At 41.1% G+C, this 14,131-nt stretch overlaps 1 protein-coding gene and 1 long non-coding RNA gene across 3 annotated transcripts in view; both read left to right on the top strand.

The window, feature by feature from the left end:
* Window positions 1–4,627: 4,627 nt before the first annotated feature.
* Window positions 4,628–14,131, top strand: part of SLC1A1 (solute carrier family 1 member 1) — a 48,209-nt gene continuing 38,705 nt past the window's right edge. The window contains exon 1 of one of the 2 annotated variants that reach the window (XM_077790037.2): window positions 4,628–4,920. In XM_077790037.2, coding sequence (XP_077646163.1) covers window positions 4,830–4,920 — 91 coding nt within the window. In that variant the 5' untranslated portion in view covers window positions 4,628–4,829. The remainder of the gene's footprint in view (window positions 4,921–14,131) is intronic. The other variant, XM_021531720.4, reaches the window with a different exon arrangement.
* LOC144248176 (uncharacterized) lies at window positions 5,476–6,418 on the top strand. Its single transcript, XR_013341555.2, has 2 exons — window positions 5,476–5,854; window positions 6,193–6,418. It is a non-coding gene; the product is annotated as an uncharacterized LOC144248176 (long non-coding RNA).

Genomic DNA, 14,131 nt, shown 5'->3' with positions numbered 1-14,131 from the left:
AGATAAAGCACCTACTGGTAATATTCTGAAAATTCTAAGTAGTTAGATGGATCCCTCTGTGCATTCAAAATCAGCTACTGAAATAAAATATATATGACTTTAAAATTGTAAGAGAGGGTTGGATTCATTAAATATACCAATAAAGGTTCTGGTAGGTTAAAACTACACTGGATTAAACAGCATCTGTGAAAGAAAAGGCATTACTGTTATTAAGCCAGTGTTGTGGCCCCAGATATAAAATCAGCACCCCATCAGCTCTGCCCTTGAGGACAATTAATGTGTCTGTCAAGTAAAGCTCTGTGGAAGAATTTTTTCCTAACATATTTTTTCCTATCACATATGCTATATTATATAGCATATATGGAAGTTAAACTTTGAGGTCAGATGTCAGGAGGTGCACATTCCGGGCTATAAGGAAAAATTCTGCAATTTTGGGTGCTTGGTAACACTGAAGTATTTACAGACATAAGACACATCTTTGTGCATTTTGCTTTGGCACTTCACTGAACTTAGAAATGCTACAATTTTTATTGCATTGTTTTCTTATTAAGAAAAGAGATATTAGACAGGAACTGATCTGTTTGTGTTCTCAAATTTTGTATATACTCATGCTTTTATGTAATTTAAAAACTATTGCAAAGTTCCTATCTGGTGGTCTCAAATTAAAAAACTAAATTTAAAACTTTCAATTATTCTACCCATATTTTATGTACATTATTAGCATTCATTTTTGCAATCATTTTAAAATACTGTTGTTTTATCATAGCATTTTAAAAAACACAATACTCAAAATTTCATTAAATCCCTGTTGATGCAGTTTCTTTTATATGCTCACCATAAACTATAAGGAAAAGGTACTTCATTAGTTTTCTATGGAACAAATCAACTGACACCAAAACTTACATAAATTATATTAATAATCTAACCTACACAGAAAAAGTTGAAGATCTAAATAAGTAAAACCGAAGTGATTTTTTTTCTTGTCTTAACCAGAGTCACTAAAGATCTTATTAAACACATATGAAAGGGCAATCTTCCACTTGCTACATTCTTCTCTGCACTGCACTGTACATGCCCGAGTAGGACTGCTCTGCATCTCCCAGCACTGAAACACTCATATGCCTCAAAATGTTGAAAATATTCCTATCCTGGTCTTAAATAATTCACTTAAAATGTAGTTAAGACAGTTCTACAGATTGGAAGTTATTGTTGAGACATGGCTATGTTAAGTATTAGGTCACCATGTGGTAATAATTTCTCAACAGAGTAGTTATTTATGTATTTATATACACACCTAATTCTACAACAAAATAATCTGAATTATTTTAGCCTTCAGAAAAAAAAAAAAAAAAAAAAAAAAAAAAAAAAAAAACAACCAACCAAACATGGTCAATGTATGTGACTGGGAGAAAAGCTCTGGAAGGAGCCCCCAGAAAACAAACCCCCATGGCCCCTCCCCGCCAACCTGGTTTGGAAAGAATTTTCTCAGAGAGAAGTGGAAAAAAAACCCCTGTTTATTTAATAAACAAAGCACTCCCCAGCACCAAAAAAATGAACAACACCAGATGACAACAAAACTCTTTCAACCACTCTGAAGAGATGACAAATCCAGAAAGTCTCTCTTGGAGAATGTTCGCCCGGGTCTGGGTGCTGGGGATTGCTCTGGGCACTGGGGATGGCTGCTGCAGATCACAGAGCGCAGGCTCCTGGTGTTCCTTGGTGTTTCCCTGATCCCAGTCTGGAGCAGGTTGGAGTGATATTCAGGAAAGGGAAAGTTAAAAAACAGTCCAGGGGCCAACAAGCAAAGGCAAAGGCAAAAGCAGAATCAGGAGCAAGAGCAAGCAAGCAAGCAAGCAAAAGCAAGCAAAGCAAAGCCCTGTTCTTCTAGACAGCAGACCACGGTGGGAGGTGAACCAACTGATAACAAACAAAACAAACCTTCGCTTTCAGAGTCAGTTCTGAAAGCACAGAACATAATATCAAACATACACAGAACACACATTGGGGATACAAGCACCATAACATCACCCTAGGACATTTTCCCAGGACAGTGCTCATATTTCAAGACTGATTCCTTGGTATGTTTCATTAACATTAAAAAAAAAACTGAACACAAAAAATTAAAGCATTTTTTCATGCATACAATCTTAACCATGATCTACCTTGACAACTTTGTAACAGTGATCAGTATAGCTACAGAATATATTCTTATCATCTTTACAGATAAGAGTGTATTGAAATCTTTTCATGAATGCAATCTATTCATTTCATAATGATTCAAGGATGTCTCAAAATCAGACAGAGATAAAAATGTTTTAAATAGAATATAGATTTATGTTTGCTCAGTAGCTGCACTTACTAAGTATACAAGCAGGTAGTCTGACAGTATTATGTCTTTTACTATTTTTGTATAGACCAATTAATTTTTAGAATAATTTCAACATTTCAAGAGTGATCCATGGGCTTGGGCTACATTTCTTTCCATTTTATGAGGCTACTTTTTTTTGTGATGCTGGGTTTTTTAATTTATAGCTCCCTTTACAGAAACTGCCAGCTTGACTCCACATCCAGGATCAAAGCCAATGTCCATCATTCTATAATAGGAAAATTAAATTAAAAACAGCTTGCTCATCAGGATATTTAAAACATCCCTATTTCACCAGTCTAATTCTTTTAAATTCTTCAATTTTCTATAGGTGTTGTGTTATCAACTTTGTTGGCTTTTTGTTCGTTTGTTTGTTTTTTAGGTCAAGGCTGTAGGAATCTTTTGATGAAATTTAAAAAATAAAGACAATTATTAAGGAAAAAAGCCTAGAATTTTGGCATGCTTTTTTCCTTAAATATTTTTAGGGGAAAAAAGACTAGCAGAAAATAATAGAACATTGTACTGTAACAGGAAACAAAATGTATATGGAGAGAGATCCTCAATATTATTCAATATATATTACCTTGCTGTTTCAGAACACAAAAAATAAGATCTATCTCTAGCCTTCACAAGTTGTAAAGCATAATTGTATTCTGTTTCTTTCTAAGGTTGTGCAAGTCCTTTAAGTTATTGCCAGCTTCAGGAAAAATATATCAGCTACAATCACATTGTTTTGTACCTGCAGAAGGTCATTTTTTTTTGTCCTAAGAATGCTGCAAATAATTCTAGATCTACAAAGAAGGTACTATGAAATCCTTAATGTGAAAAAAGGATACTTAATGCTTTAGTATTAAGAGAAATACAAAACCTTAATAGAGAAATAAGTAAATTCTAACCTTATTTTAGCTAGTGTTCAGGAACTGAATTGGAATAATTTCCCCTAGTGCACCAAAACAGCTCAAAAGAGCAGCAAAGTTGTAAGAAGGGGTATGTGAGAAGGTGAACAGAGAGAAAATGAAGGGAAAGCCTAAATTCTGAAGATGTCTTGCAAATCATTTTGTTCTTACTGTCTAGAGAGACACCAATATACCACCTCCTAGGGCTGATCAGACATTTGACTTACTGAAAGCAACATCTGAGACTCCAAGTATATATGAGAGGAAACAATAATAATAAAAAAATTATATCCCGTGGCAATGAGATCCAAAGTCAGAGCTCTTCTGCACAAGGTATGCCTGATCTTGCCCACCCTGAAAACCAGTGTGCCTTTTTCTTTGTGTATCTCTTTAGTGCCACCCATACTTTGTGACATTTCCATACAAAGTCTAGCCATAGTCATCTTGTTTCTTACCATTTCTTTATATTAATTATTTTTGTTTTGCTTTGTTGTAGCTTGTAATGTGGTAGTATACCAGCCTTCCTTTTAAGAGGTCTGACACATTTTATGACTTAATTAAACTAATAGATATTTACTTATCTGTTTCCTTTCCAGCACTGAGCTTCCTCTTATTTTTTTTTAAATTTAATTTTCCTGATGACAGATGCAAACAAATTATTGGAGTTGTTCTACACATCTGAAAAAATATGGACAATTTTAGGTGTCTCTATAGGAACTTATGCAGCTAGGTCCAGGTTTTAACACTTGAGATTGACAACAGCTCTTGCTTCACACCCAGGTGGATTTTAGTGCTCTTACCTGACTTGGCAAGACATGACTTGTCTCTTTCTCCGGGCTGTCACACAGCACAGCCAGATTCATGCGACGAGCAAAGTGACAAGCGTTCAATTGCAATTTTGCTGATCTCCTTCAGGCCTTAGTTACCCAGTTGTTATAGATAGAAATAGGTAAACCTCAGTAGTGTATGATTTGAAATGGATGATATCAAGTGCAATTAAATAAGTTAAACTTTCATTCTGCTCTCTCCATGTCATTCAGCAACACAATGGCAGATTTTGGATGGGTTTAGCTGTTTGGTTTTTTGCTTTTACCATTGAGCTACGGGTTTGCAAACAAAATCAGTGCGTTTATAGACATACTGAGAACCACAGACCCACAGGGAAGTGGGTCCAAATATTATATATGCTTTAATCAACGCTGTGGTGGGGAGGGAGAAGGAGACCATTGCGAGTGAGTTGCACAAGAAATAAACGCTCCTTCGCTATTTTGGTATTTAAGCCTACCAGGGTCAATTCCCGGGGGGAGCTGACACTTGCGTACCGGCTGCCTCCAATACTCGCGGCAGGAGCCGGGGGTGCTGGCGGGCAGGTGGGCCGGCCGAGCGAGGGGCGGGCGGGGCCGGGCTCTCCTGTTGCCAGGTGAAGCGCCACGTCTCCGCCTCCTCCCGCGGTAGCGCGCGGCCCCGCAGAGCGCACGCAGGCGGCCCGGCCCGGCCCGGCTCGGCTCGGCTCGGCTCGGCCCGGCTCGGCTCGGCTCGGCCCGGCTCGACGCGCACCGACCCCCGCCATGGCGAAGGCGATCAAGAAGGGATTGTTCTGCCCGAGCTTCGTGAGGAAGAACTGGCTGCTGCTGAGCACGGTGGCCGCGGTGCTGGCGGGTGAGCGCGGGGACAGGCGGGGAGTCCGGCCTTGCCGGCACGGCACGGCCTGGCTGGGCGCAGGGGCGGCGCGGCGCCCGGCTGGGGCCCGCGGCGGCCGAGGGGCCGTGCTAACCACCCACCCGAAAGGCGGGCCAGGGCGGCCGGCTGCTCTTCCGCCGCACCGCCGCGGCCGCGGAGAGCAGCCCCGCGGTGTGGCGGGGCGGTGCGGCGGGGCGGCGGGCGGGCTGGGCGCGGCGCTCGCAGCCCCGGGCGGCGGCGGGGCCCGGAGCCCTCGCGGCCGGCCCGGAGCCCTCGCGGCCGGCCCGGAGCCCTCCCGGCCGGGCCGGAGCCCTCCCGGCCGGCCCGGAGCCCTCGCGGCCGGCCCGGAGCCCTCGCGGCCGGCCCGGAGCCCTCCCGGCCGGCCCGGAGCCCTCGCGGCCGGCCCGGAGCCCTCGCGGCCGGCCCGGAGCCCTCGCGGCCGGCCCGGAGCCCTCGCGGCCGGCCCGGAGCCCTCGCGGCCGGCCCGGAGCCCTCCCGGCCGGCCCGGAGCCCTCGCGGCCGGCCCGGAGCCCTCGCGGCCGGCCCGGAGCCCTCGCGGCCGGGCGGGCTCTGCGCGCGTCCCGCGTGGCAAAGGTCGGTGATCGGCGGGGTGAGACCGCGGTGCGGAGAGGCGCACGGGCGGCGGGGCTCCCCGCCCTCCGTCCCGCGGGTCCCCACGGCGGGCCGTGCCCCCTGGGACCCGGGCGCGGCCCGGGGGCTGCGGGCGGCCTCTGCAGCTCACGGAGGGGACGCGGCCCCCGGCTGAGGCTGCTCTGCAGGTGGCAGCCCCGCCGAGGGAGGCTGCGGGGCTGGAGAGCCGTGGAGGTGGCTTTGTGGAGCTTCTGGTGGCCCAAGCGAGCGGTGCAGTTGGAGGAGTTTGGTGATGCCGCCCGGCTTTCGGAGAGGTTTTCAGGTGTGAAACGTCTGGCAGTGCCATCCAGATTTCAGAGAGGTTTTCAGGACCATCATTGTAAAGATAGCAGGATTTATCCCCTGTACATCAACAAATTTCTGAAGGAAAAACGAATTGAACGCCATCTTACGAAGGATAAGTGGTCAAAGAGGGCAAAGAACATGCATCAAGTTACTTAGATGAAGAGGTTTCTCCATAGGGCGTAATATTGGCCCTATTTGCACACCTTATTTAATTTTCTCCTGGTTATTATTTGGAAAGCCTTGTTCACTTTTTATCTTCTGTGGAAAAGTGGTGCTCTAAATGCTTCCTTAACTTGCTGTCTGGGTCTCTTTCAGGTGACTTTTCTGCTAATTTGAATTTTAGCTGGACCATGCCTATTTCAGTACAAATTTGTTCAGAAGAGAATTATTATTTTGGAATTCCTCCCTGTTATTTATAAGCTGTAATCAGAACTGTGCTTACATATACATGGATGTTTTCTTCAGTACATTAAGTATTTGAAAAATCTCTGGATTTTTCTTACCTCGTTCAAAAGATAAACATGTTGCATTGAAAATCTGACTGGACAACTGGAGTAGTGTGTTTTTGTGTCTGTATTTGCATGTGTACAATTGCTTTTCCACATACTCCCATCAGGTACTCTTCCAGGAGCTGATTTACTTCCAATTTACAGAAGAGCTTAAGAAATATTCCCCTCTTATTATCTTCAGTGTCTGTAGTTAGAATTAAAGAGTGTGATGTGATTTTACAGGTGCAGCATTCTGAAATTAAACTTCTCTGAACCACAATGTATGATAATGCAGGAGCTGTGGGGACAATTGACCCCAATTCCCCTAATACCCAATAGCAATTCCCAGTGAGAGGATAGGCTCCCAACACCTGCTGTGTCCTTCAGTTTCTCTGGCTGCTACACTGTAATTAACAGTCCATAACTCAGGGGAGCTCTATAATTCTGTCAAGGAGAGTTTTCATACTAATTCTGTGAGCCTTGGACCAAATTACCTTTTGCAAGGAACTGTGTATCTGCAGCACTTCCAGTATTTCTCAAGGGTGAAGTAAGATACACAAGAAGAACAGTGAAACCCTTGTAAAGATGGAGTTAAATGATATATCATTGTTTTACTACAGCATAAGGAAAGTTTGTAATTTACCTAGAATCCACAAACCCTTCATAATTAAATTTACATATTCACTCTTTTTTTAATATACCCTAGGAAATTGATCTGTGATTTGTTAATCTGGTTAGTTTGGAAGAACAATTTAGCATTTATGAGCAGAAGAGTGGCACATCATTTTGAAAGAAGAAAATAGGCTTTTCAGAAGTGTATGGAAGTAATAAATGCATCAAGCTGTGAAAATATGCTGTGAAAGCTGTCCAGCTGCCTTGCAAAATACCTGATATTCCTACACTATCATGTGGAATCGTGATTTTTGCTCACCATCATCAGAGCCATGTTCAGCATGCAACTGAAATATGCTTATCTTTGCTAGTATCCTTACTAAGCTGAAAAGCTTTCTTGATTACTTGTGTGTGGCTCAGAAAAAAGACAGAAACAGAAACCCTTCAGAATTCCAAATACTTCTTCCTTCAAGAGTATTATTTTATACTGTATCTTAAGCATTCAACCCTTTTCCTGTCCTTTCCATTTTCAAAAATACAAAAATTTCTTTCATGGTGGGGGGCGGGGCGGGCAATATGTAATTTAAAATCTATACACAAAATACCTGGAGTGTCATTCATGTTTTTTGGGTGAAAACACCTGAATGTATATTCAAAGAAAACAAAATTTGAGGTGCAAGTGGTTATTTTCCTTGCCTTAGAAGAGAGTCAAAGCCACCAAGCTGATGTGAAGAGATGTGTAACCAGGAGAGCAACAGCCTTACACAAATACCTGCAAAAGGAGGTATCTTGTGTCTTTTCATTCTATTTGCCTTACTGAGCCCAAGGAAACTGACCTAACAAAAGTAGTTGACAAGTCAATTTGCTTCAAGTGCTTCTTCAGCCCTTTCTATATAAAGTTACATTGTTTCCAGATTTTCCAATCAAGGCAAAATAAGCCAGAAATATTCCTGAAAATTACTCACCCTGAAACAGGTGTCCAAAGGGCAATTGCATATGGAGAGTTTAAGTCACACTTCACAGGTTTTCATAGAGTGTTTCTTTTTTGTCATCACTGTGTCTCCAAGGCCACTCATGCAACACAGATAAACCAGTCATTAAAGTAAAAGACTGATTAGGTGTAAATACTTGTTCATTAGTCTGTGTATCATAGCCAGATAGCCTATAGTACTGTGCAGTTCTACAGCATGACAGCTTTTTTCTTACCATGGAAATTAAAGTGTAGGTGATTTATGTCCATATGGTCCAAGGCACTGAGTTGCAGTAGCATGCTATACAAGAGCCAAGATAATTTCGCATTCTCAGAAATTACACACAAGTTGCAATTTCTTTATATACTGGTAATTTTGAAACCTATTAGATTTTTGGTTGGTTTGTTTGGGGTTTTGGGGGGTTGGTTTTTTTTTTGGGGGGGGGGGTTGTTTTTGGTGGTTTTTTTGGTAGTAGTTTTTGTGTCTGGGAAATATTATTCTGAAGGATTCAATTTACCTAAATTTGCAAGTAGGTTTTTTGTTTGTAATCGCTGAATGGAATGTTTGTCACTTTCTAAACATATCTAGAACTAGAACTAAAGATACCTCTGAGCCTGTCTGTGACTTGGGATTGGGCTTTTCTCAACAGCACATGTGTGGGACACTGAAATTGTTCAGGTGTTCTTGTGGAAATGTGAGAAATGCAATATTGAGACTGGTAAAGAAGGAGGAAGCTAATGGCACCGGACACTGCGAATGGCAGATGTCCTTTCTTCAGCCCTTTGTTCATCAGGGTTGTGTCAGTGCAGTCCCAGCGAGAGGCAGCGATAAACATTTTTGTGCTCTGCCATTACCTTCCTCCATCGTTCTTATCTTCACGTAGGTACATGGTCCTTACGCTGTACACGCAGACGCCGCGGAACATGAGCCTGCCAGCTCCGGGAGCCGGGCGGGCGGTGCGGGGGCGGCGGGAGCTGTCCGAGGTGGCTCGGCAGAGCCGGGACCGGGCGGACAAAGAATGCGCAAAAACGCGGGCTGCAGCGAGCGGTGATGTAATGCAGGGATGGAGTAGAGAGACGGCGAGGGTCCGGTATTGAGGCTGGAGCATGTCTAAACACCTTACTTTCCCACCTCTGAGGTGAATTTATTCAGTCTCCGCAGGATCAGATGCTTTGCTTATGCAGTTCCATTGTTGAAAGATTCAGGCTGGCATCAGACCTCCTTTTCTCCCTCCATTTGAGAGCGAGATTAAAGTATTCATAGTTCCTGTTGTAACACTAGCATTGCAGAAGCTTTGAGTATTGTCACTATAATGATTTACCAGGATTTGATAAGTGCGCTAGCCACTGAATCTTTGGTTTGTGTTTTATGATAACCCCTAGCAGTTTATATGCCTTTATTCTCTATAATGTTATTTTATGTTATAATATTAAGTAGTAATATCCACTTTAAGAATATTTCTTTGTTGAATATTTCTTTGTTTCTAGAAAGTCAGGTCCATTCACACCTGCTAAATGAAGGACTGTGCTCCCTCTGTAATCAGACATGAGGGGACTTGACAGCTGTCTTTAATAGCAGTAATTCTCCATTACTAGAAGCCCACCAGTGCATTCTTACAAGAATGACTGTCTCATGGGGTGAAGACAACAAAACAATTAGTTACCTATCGCTCTGTTGATGGCCTTTCCATATGCAGAAGGTCACTCGAATCCAGGGAGCTCACCATATTCCTGAGGTATTTTTGTAAAAGTTGACTGCAGCCTATAAACCCCCAAAACCTATTAACTCTTTCTGACAGTAAGTTGCTTCTGTCTCTAGCAAATCAGTTTAAATAGCAAAATCCCATTTTTGATATGAAGTAAGGTTTCACCATTTTCCATTTCTCCCTTCTTGCATTCTTACCAAAAAAGTAGCCTCTTTGCTTAGTTTAGGGACTGTCTTCATACCATTTCTTGCTTGCACAATACAGTGGTAAGGTTATAAACAATGAAGCAGATTTATATTCTCTAGAAATACACTATAAAAACCAGCAATAAAGAAGTTCTTGGGGAATAAAGGGAATATAATAAAGAAAAATAATTATTGCTTTGTTTCTGGCAAGAATAGTTGTAAGCCAAGCATTCAGTTTCTTTCTTGAATTCTGAAGCGTAGCATTTTATTAATTTGGAATTTATAAAAATGAAAACCAGATACCTTGAATCAACTGTGGTATAATGGAAATTTAAAAGAAGACTGCTTTCTTCTTGCTGCGCTTCAGAACAGCATAGATGATACTTGTGACTTTTTATGCCTCTGTAGACAGTGATGATTCTTCTATCTGTGTTTCTCTGTAACACTTGCCAACAGTTTGATAGAGGATGGGATCTCTTTAGAAATGTATGAAACAGAGCAATTCTGAGAAAATGTCTGAATTTCATTTTAACAATGGAAAGTAAAACGTGGAATGACAAATAATTACATCTAAGAGTTTCACATGCTACTGAAGATAAAAATGTTCTAAGCCAGGAAGTCAGCCAAGGAAAGAATTCAAAGGTAATTGAAGTTAAGCATGATGCCTCTCTTGAACTGTTTTGAAGCAAAGAAAACCCATCTTTTATTTCTTCTTCTGGCATGTAAAGTTTTCCCATTTTATTGTTTGTTTTAACACAGTCTCTAGGTTTCACTTTATGAGAGTGAAGTGAAACTATCACTAGAGCTGAATTTTTAAGCCTTTGGAAAGGGTGAGCCTAATGTCAATTTACACTCTGCAAAGTCCCCAGACTACCAAAGTCTATCAGTATTATTTTTACATTTGAAGCAAGAACACTAATATTAGTATCAACAAAATATTTACTGTGTCCAATTTCCCAATATTATTTAAGGTAAGATATGACAATGTAATTGCTAAAAATTATTTTATATTTACATTTTAGAAACAAAGCATAAAGACGCTTTCATCTTATACGCTCCATCAAAAAAGATAATGTTCAGGTTGAGGCTACTCACAAACAGCAGTTGCACTGTTCAGAAGTCTTTTTTTTTTTTTTTTTTCCCTACAAATATCCCATAGGATTTTTGCAAGACATTTGTACTTACAGTCCCACAATATTATCTTGTGCAGTGAGAACACATCTGTGTCACATCTGAAGATCAGGGCTGTATTTGAGTTAGTGTTTCACATTTTCTGGTCCTTTCATGCTTTTGGAATGGCAAACAACCTGGTCTTACTTAATCTGAGCTAATTTTATGGGTCATATATCTGATTTCTCAATGCTTTGATGTCTTCATTAGTTTCAAAATAGCAAAGTTTCTGCATATTACTATCTGTCTATCTTTAGTGTCCACTAAATTGCCTTTCAATCTGCTTATCTCAGTCACAATCATTCCATTGCTCTTCCAGCAAGAGGACAGCTAGAACAGAATGTCCTGTTTACTGTCCTTTTGTCTCATCAAAGAAGCAATAACAAGGGTTAGAATCTGGCAGATATTCCCAGTTACTAGCCTTTCACCTTTCTTACACCACTTCCAACCATTTAGTTTCTTGTGTGTTTTAGGGGTTTAAAATAAAGACGCATTTCTCCTGAGGTACTCTACTGAGCTAATATCTCTTGGGCTATCCATGTACAAAGGTGCTTATACAGCTTCAGGATAGCAAGCAAAACATTGTGGAAAGAGAACAGAAAATAAGTGGGATTTTACAAGGAAGGGTGTGAAATTCTTGGGTTTTCTGTGTAGCATTGTAATGGTGCCCATGGTACTGTAATGTGTGAGGCCATATAAGCAAAACATATGCTTTAACTGGGAGACATGAATTTCTGAAACAACTGAGAAAAGGGGTCTAAATAAAAGCACTGCTTTATAAATTGTGTGGATTTGGAGACATTGTGGAAGCACTAAGACCTATACTTGTTTGGATGACTGCATAATTAAAGACGGCGCACACATCATAGATGGATGAAATGAAGGAGAAGAGTGATGGTTTTAGAAGTGATATCTGAAAGGGATCATAAGAAAGGTCTGCAAAGGAAGAAAGACAAGTTACTGTTGTCAGGTTACCTTTCAATTTTACTGTAAAGTACAGGAATAGAGATAGAAGGCTACCCCCTGGCTTATCAGATCTAGCCTCTGCTACTTTGGGTTACGGTACTGTAGATAAAATTCTGTTACATGCCGTGCTCCACCTTAAAGCTAGATAGGCTATTTGATGCTGTACATCCTCCTAGGAAGCTGTATTCTTCAATCTGATGGTTGAAAGCCTTACAATTTCCAATATAAATGTATTGTTTCACTGTGCGTCCAATAATTAAAATATTGTTTCATCACTAGTAGTATTTCTACTCCAACACTAGTAGAAATTTTCTATATTTCATCCATGGTGGACAAACTAAGCACTTTCATCTCCTCTCAAAAGGTAGGATGTTAATTTTTTAATTAACTATAGTCCTCCTTCATGTGTGTTCAACACTGAACTCTCTTTTCCTGAAACCTTAATAAGTTTCACACAGTATTTCCCAAAAAAAACAGGTGGTTTCACAAGGACACATCCAAATTTTTGAAGAAATGTGGGTTGCGCAGCTGCTGGAACAGAATTATCCTTTTCATCAGATTTTTCAATTTAAGATATGACCTTGCTTATAAAATAAATAAATTTGTTATATTAAGGTTATAAGCACAGTACTTCACAAACACAATAAATCAAAAAGCTGTTGAAAACTGTGAAGGAAAACATCTTATCTCTGGTACAACTTAGTTTATTTTTACAGTGGTAGATTCTGTAGAAGAGTTCTAGCTAGATGAAGCACAGTCAAAATGTTTTTCCTCTTCCTTCAGCTGTATATTTTTTTTTCTTGGCTTTCTCTGAAGGAAGTTGCATCTGCACATGGAAAATATTTGGAAGATATGGGCACGTGCAATTCACCTACATTGGATAAAGGAGAGGAAATCCAGAGTCCAATAGAAGACATTGTTAAATAACCAAACTGGTTAGCCCTCTGCATGCTTGGGGAGAGTACTTGTTCAGACTCAGCAGAACTGTGGTCACATAATCATGGGAAAATAGCCACTATTTCACTTTTCCTGGCTGAGTGAACTAACTGCCCTTGGTTTGACTAAGGATGAGGTGAGCCTTTGCAGGGCTGCATAGCAGAGAGGCTGCTCCGTGTTAGTGGTGACTGCTACAGGCTGCCCTATGTTATCAGCCAGGCTTCCTCAGCACAGAAAGTAGCAGGAATTATGTGGGTTTGCTATTTGCTGTAGCCTTCAAACCTACTGTGAGTAAAGGGAGTACACCCACACTGGAGAAGCTGATTTTTCCCCCTCTGGCCAACACTCCACCTTGCCTTCATTCCTGAAGATCCATCACAGGGAGTCACTGTCTACCTGAACTTTTCTCACACTGCAGTCATATGACAATGTGTTACTTGTGTGGAGGAATTTACAACCACTGCACCCTTAACGGATAATCAAGAGCATCAGGGGGTCTCACCATGGCACAGAACAAGCCATTCTTTTATACGTTGCTGCTAAATATTTTTCAGTAAACCAAGAGCTGATATGGAAACTTTCTTCTGGAAGATTTTCTGAGAGAACTTTTCTTCACATGTCTTTGTAAGCAAGCTGGTAGTCTGGCTAACACAAGCAATGATAGAGTTAAGATTAGTTGCCTTGTAATTATACCCCTGAAGCTCTTATACCTTAGTGGTTGCCTGCAGTTTTCCAAGAATCCTCCTTCTTCAATCAACATCAGTATGTTTATTGGAAGGTAGAGTGTAAAACCGTAAAATATGTAACATTAGAAAGTATGTAAAATAATGCAAAAAGAGCTGAAATAATATGTTTATAAGCCTTTGTAATATATTCTTCCACACTCTCTTTTAGTGTTCTATAGTTGGCACTGTATTTCTTTGCACTAAGAGACAGCTGGTGGTAAGAGAAACTCTATGGAGAGAGCAGACAAAATTGGTTTATAAAATACTACTAAAGAACTGAGAATATATCACACTGCAGAACTCCTGCCTGCCTGTGCTGCAGTTTGACATGTTTATATTGAATAGTTCATATTGTGTTTGAAATCAACTCAGTCAACTTTTTTTGCTAGCCTTTTCAGTTCTATTAATCAATTGCTGTGAGGTTAATCCAGTTAAGACTCACCAAAATTATAGAAGTCATTTAGTCTGTCACATCTGTGCAGCATATAATGCAAAA

The sequence above is a fragment of the Lonchura striata genome, chromosome Z (assembly GCF_050655825.1).
Source record: "Lonchura striata isolate lonStrDom1 chromosome Z, ASM5065582v1, whole genome shotgun sequence".
NCBI lineage: Eukaryota > Metazoa > Chordata > Aves > Passeriformes > Estrildidae > Lonchura > Lonchura striata.
The sequence above is the reverse complement of the archived record's forward strand: the minus strand, read 5'-3'. Positions and strand labels throughout refer to the sequence as shown.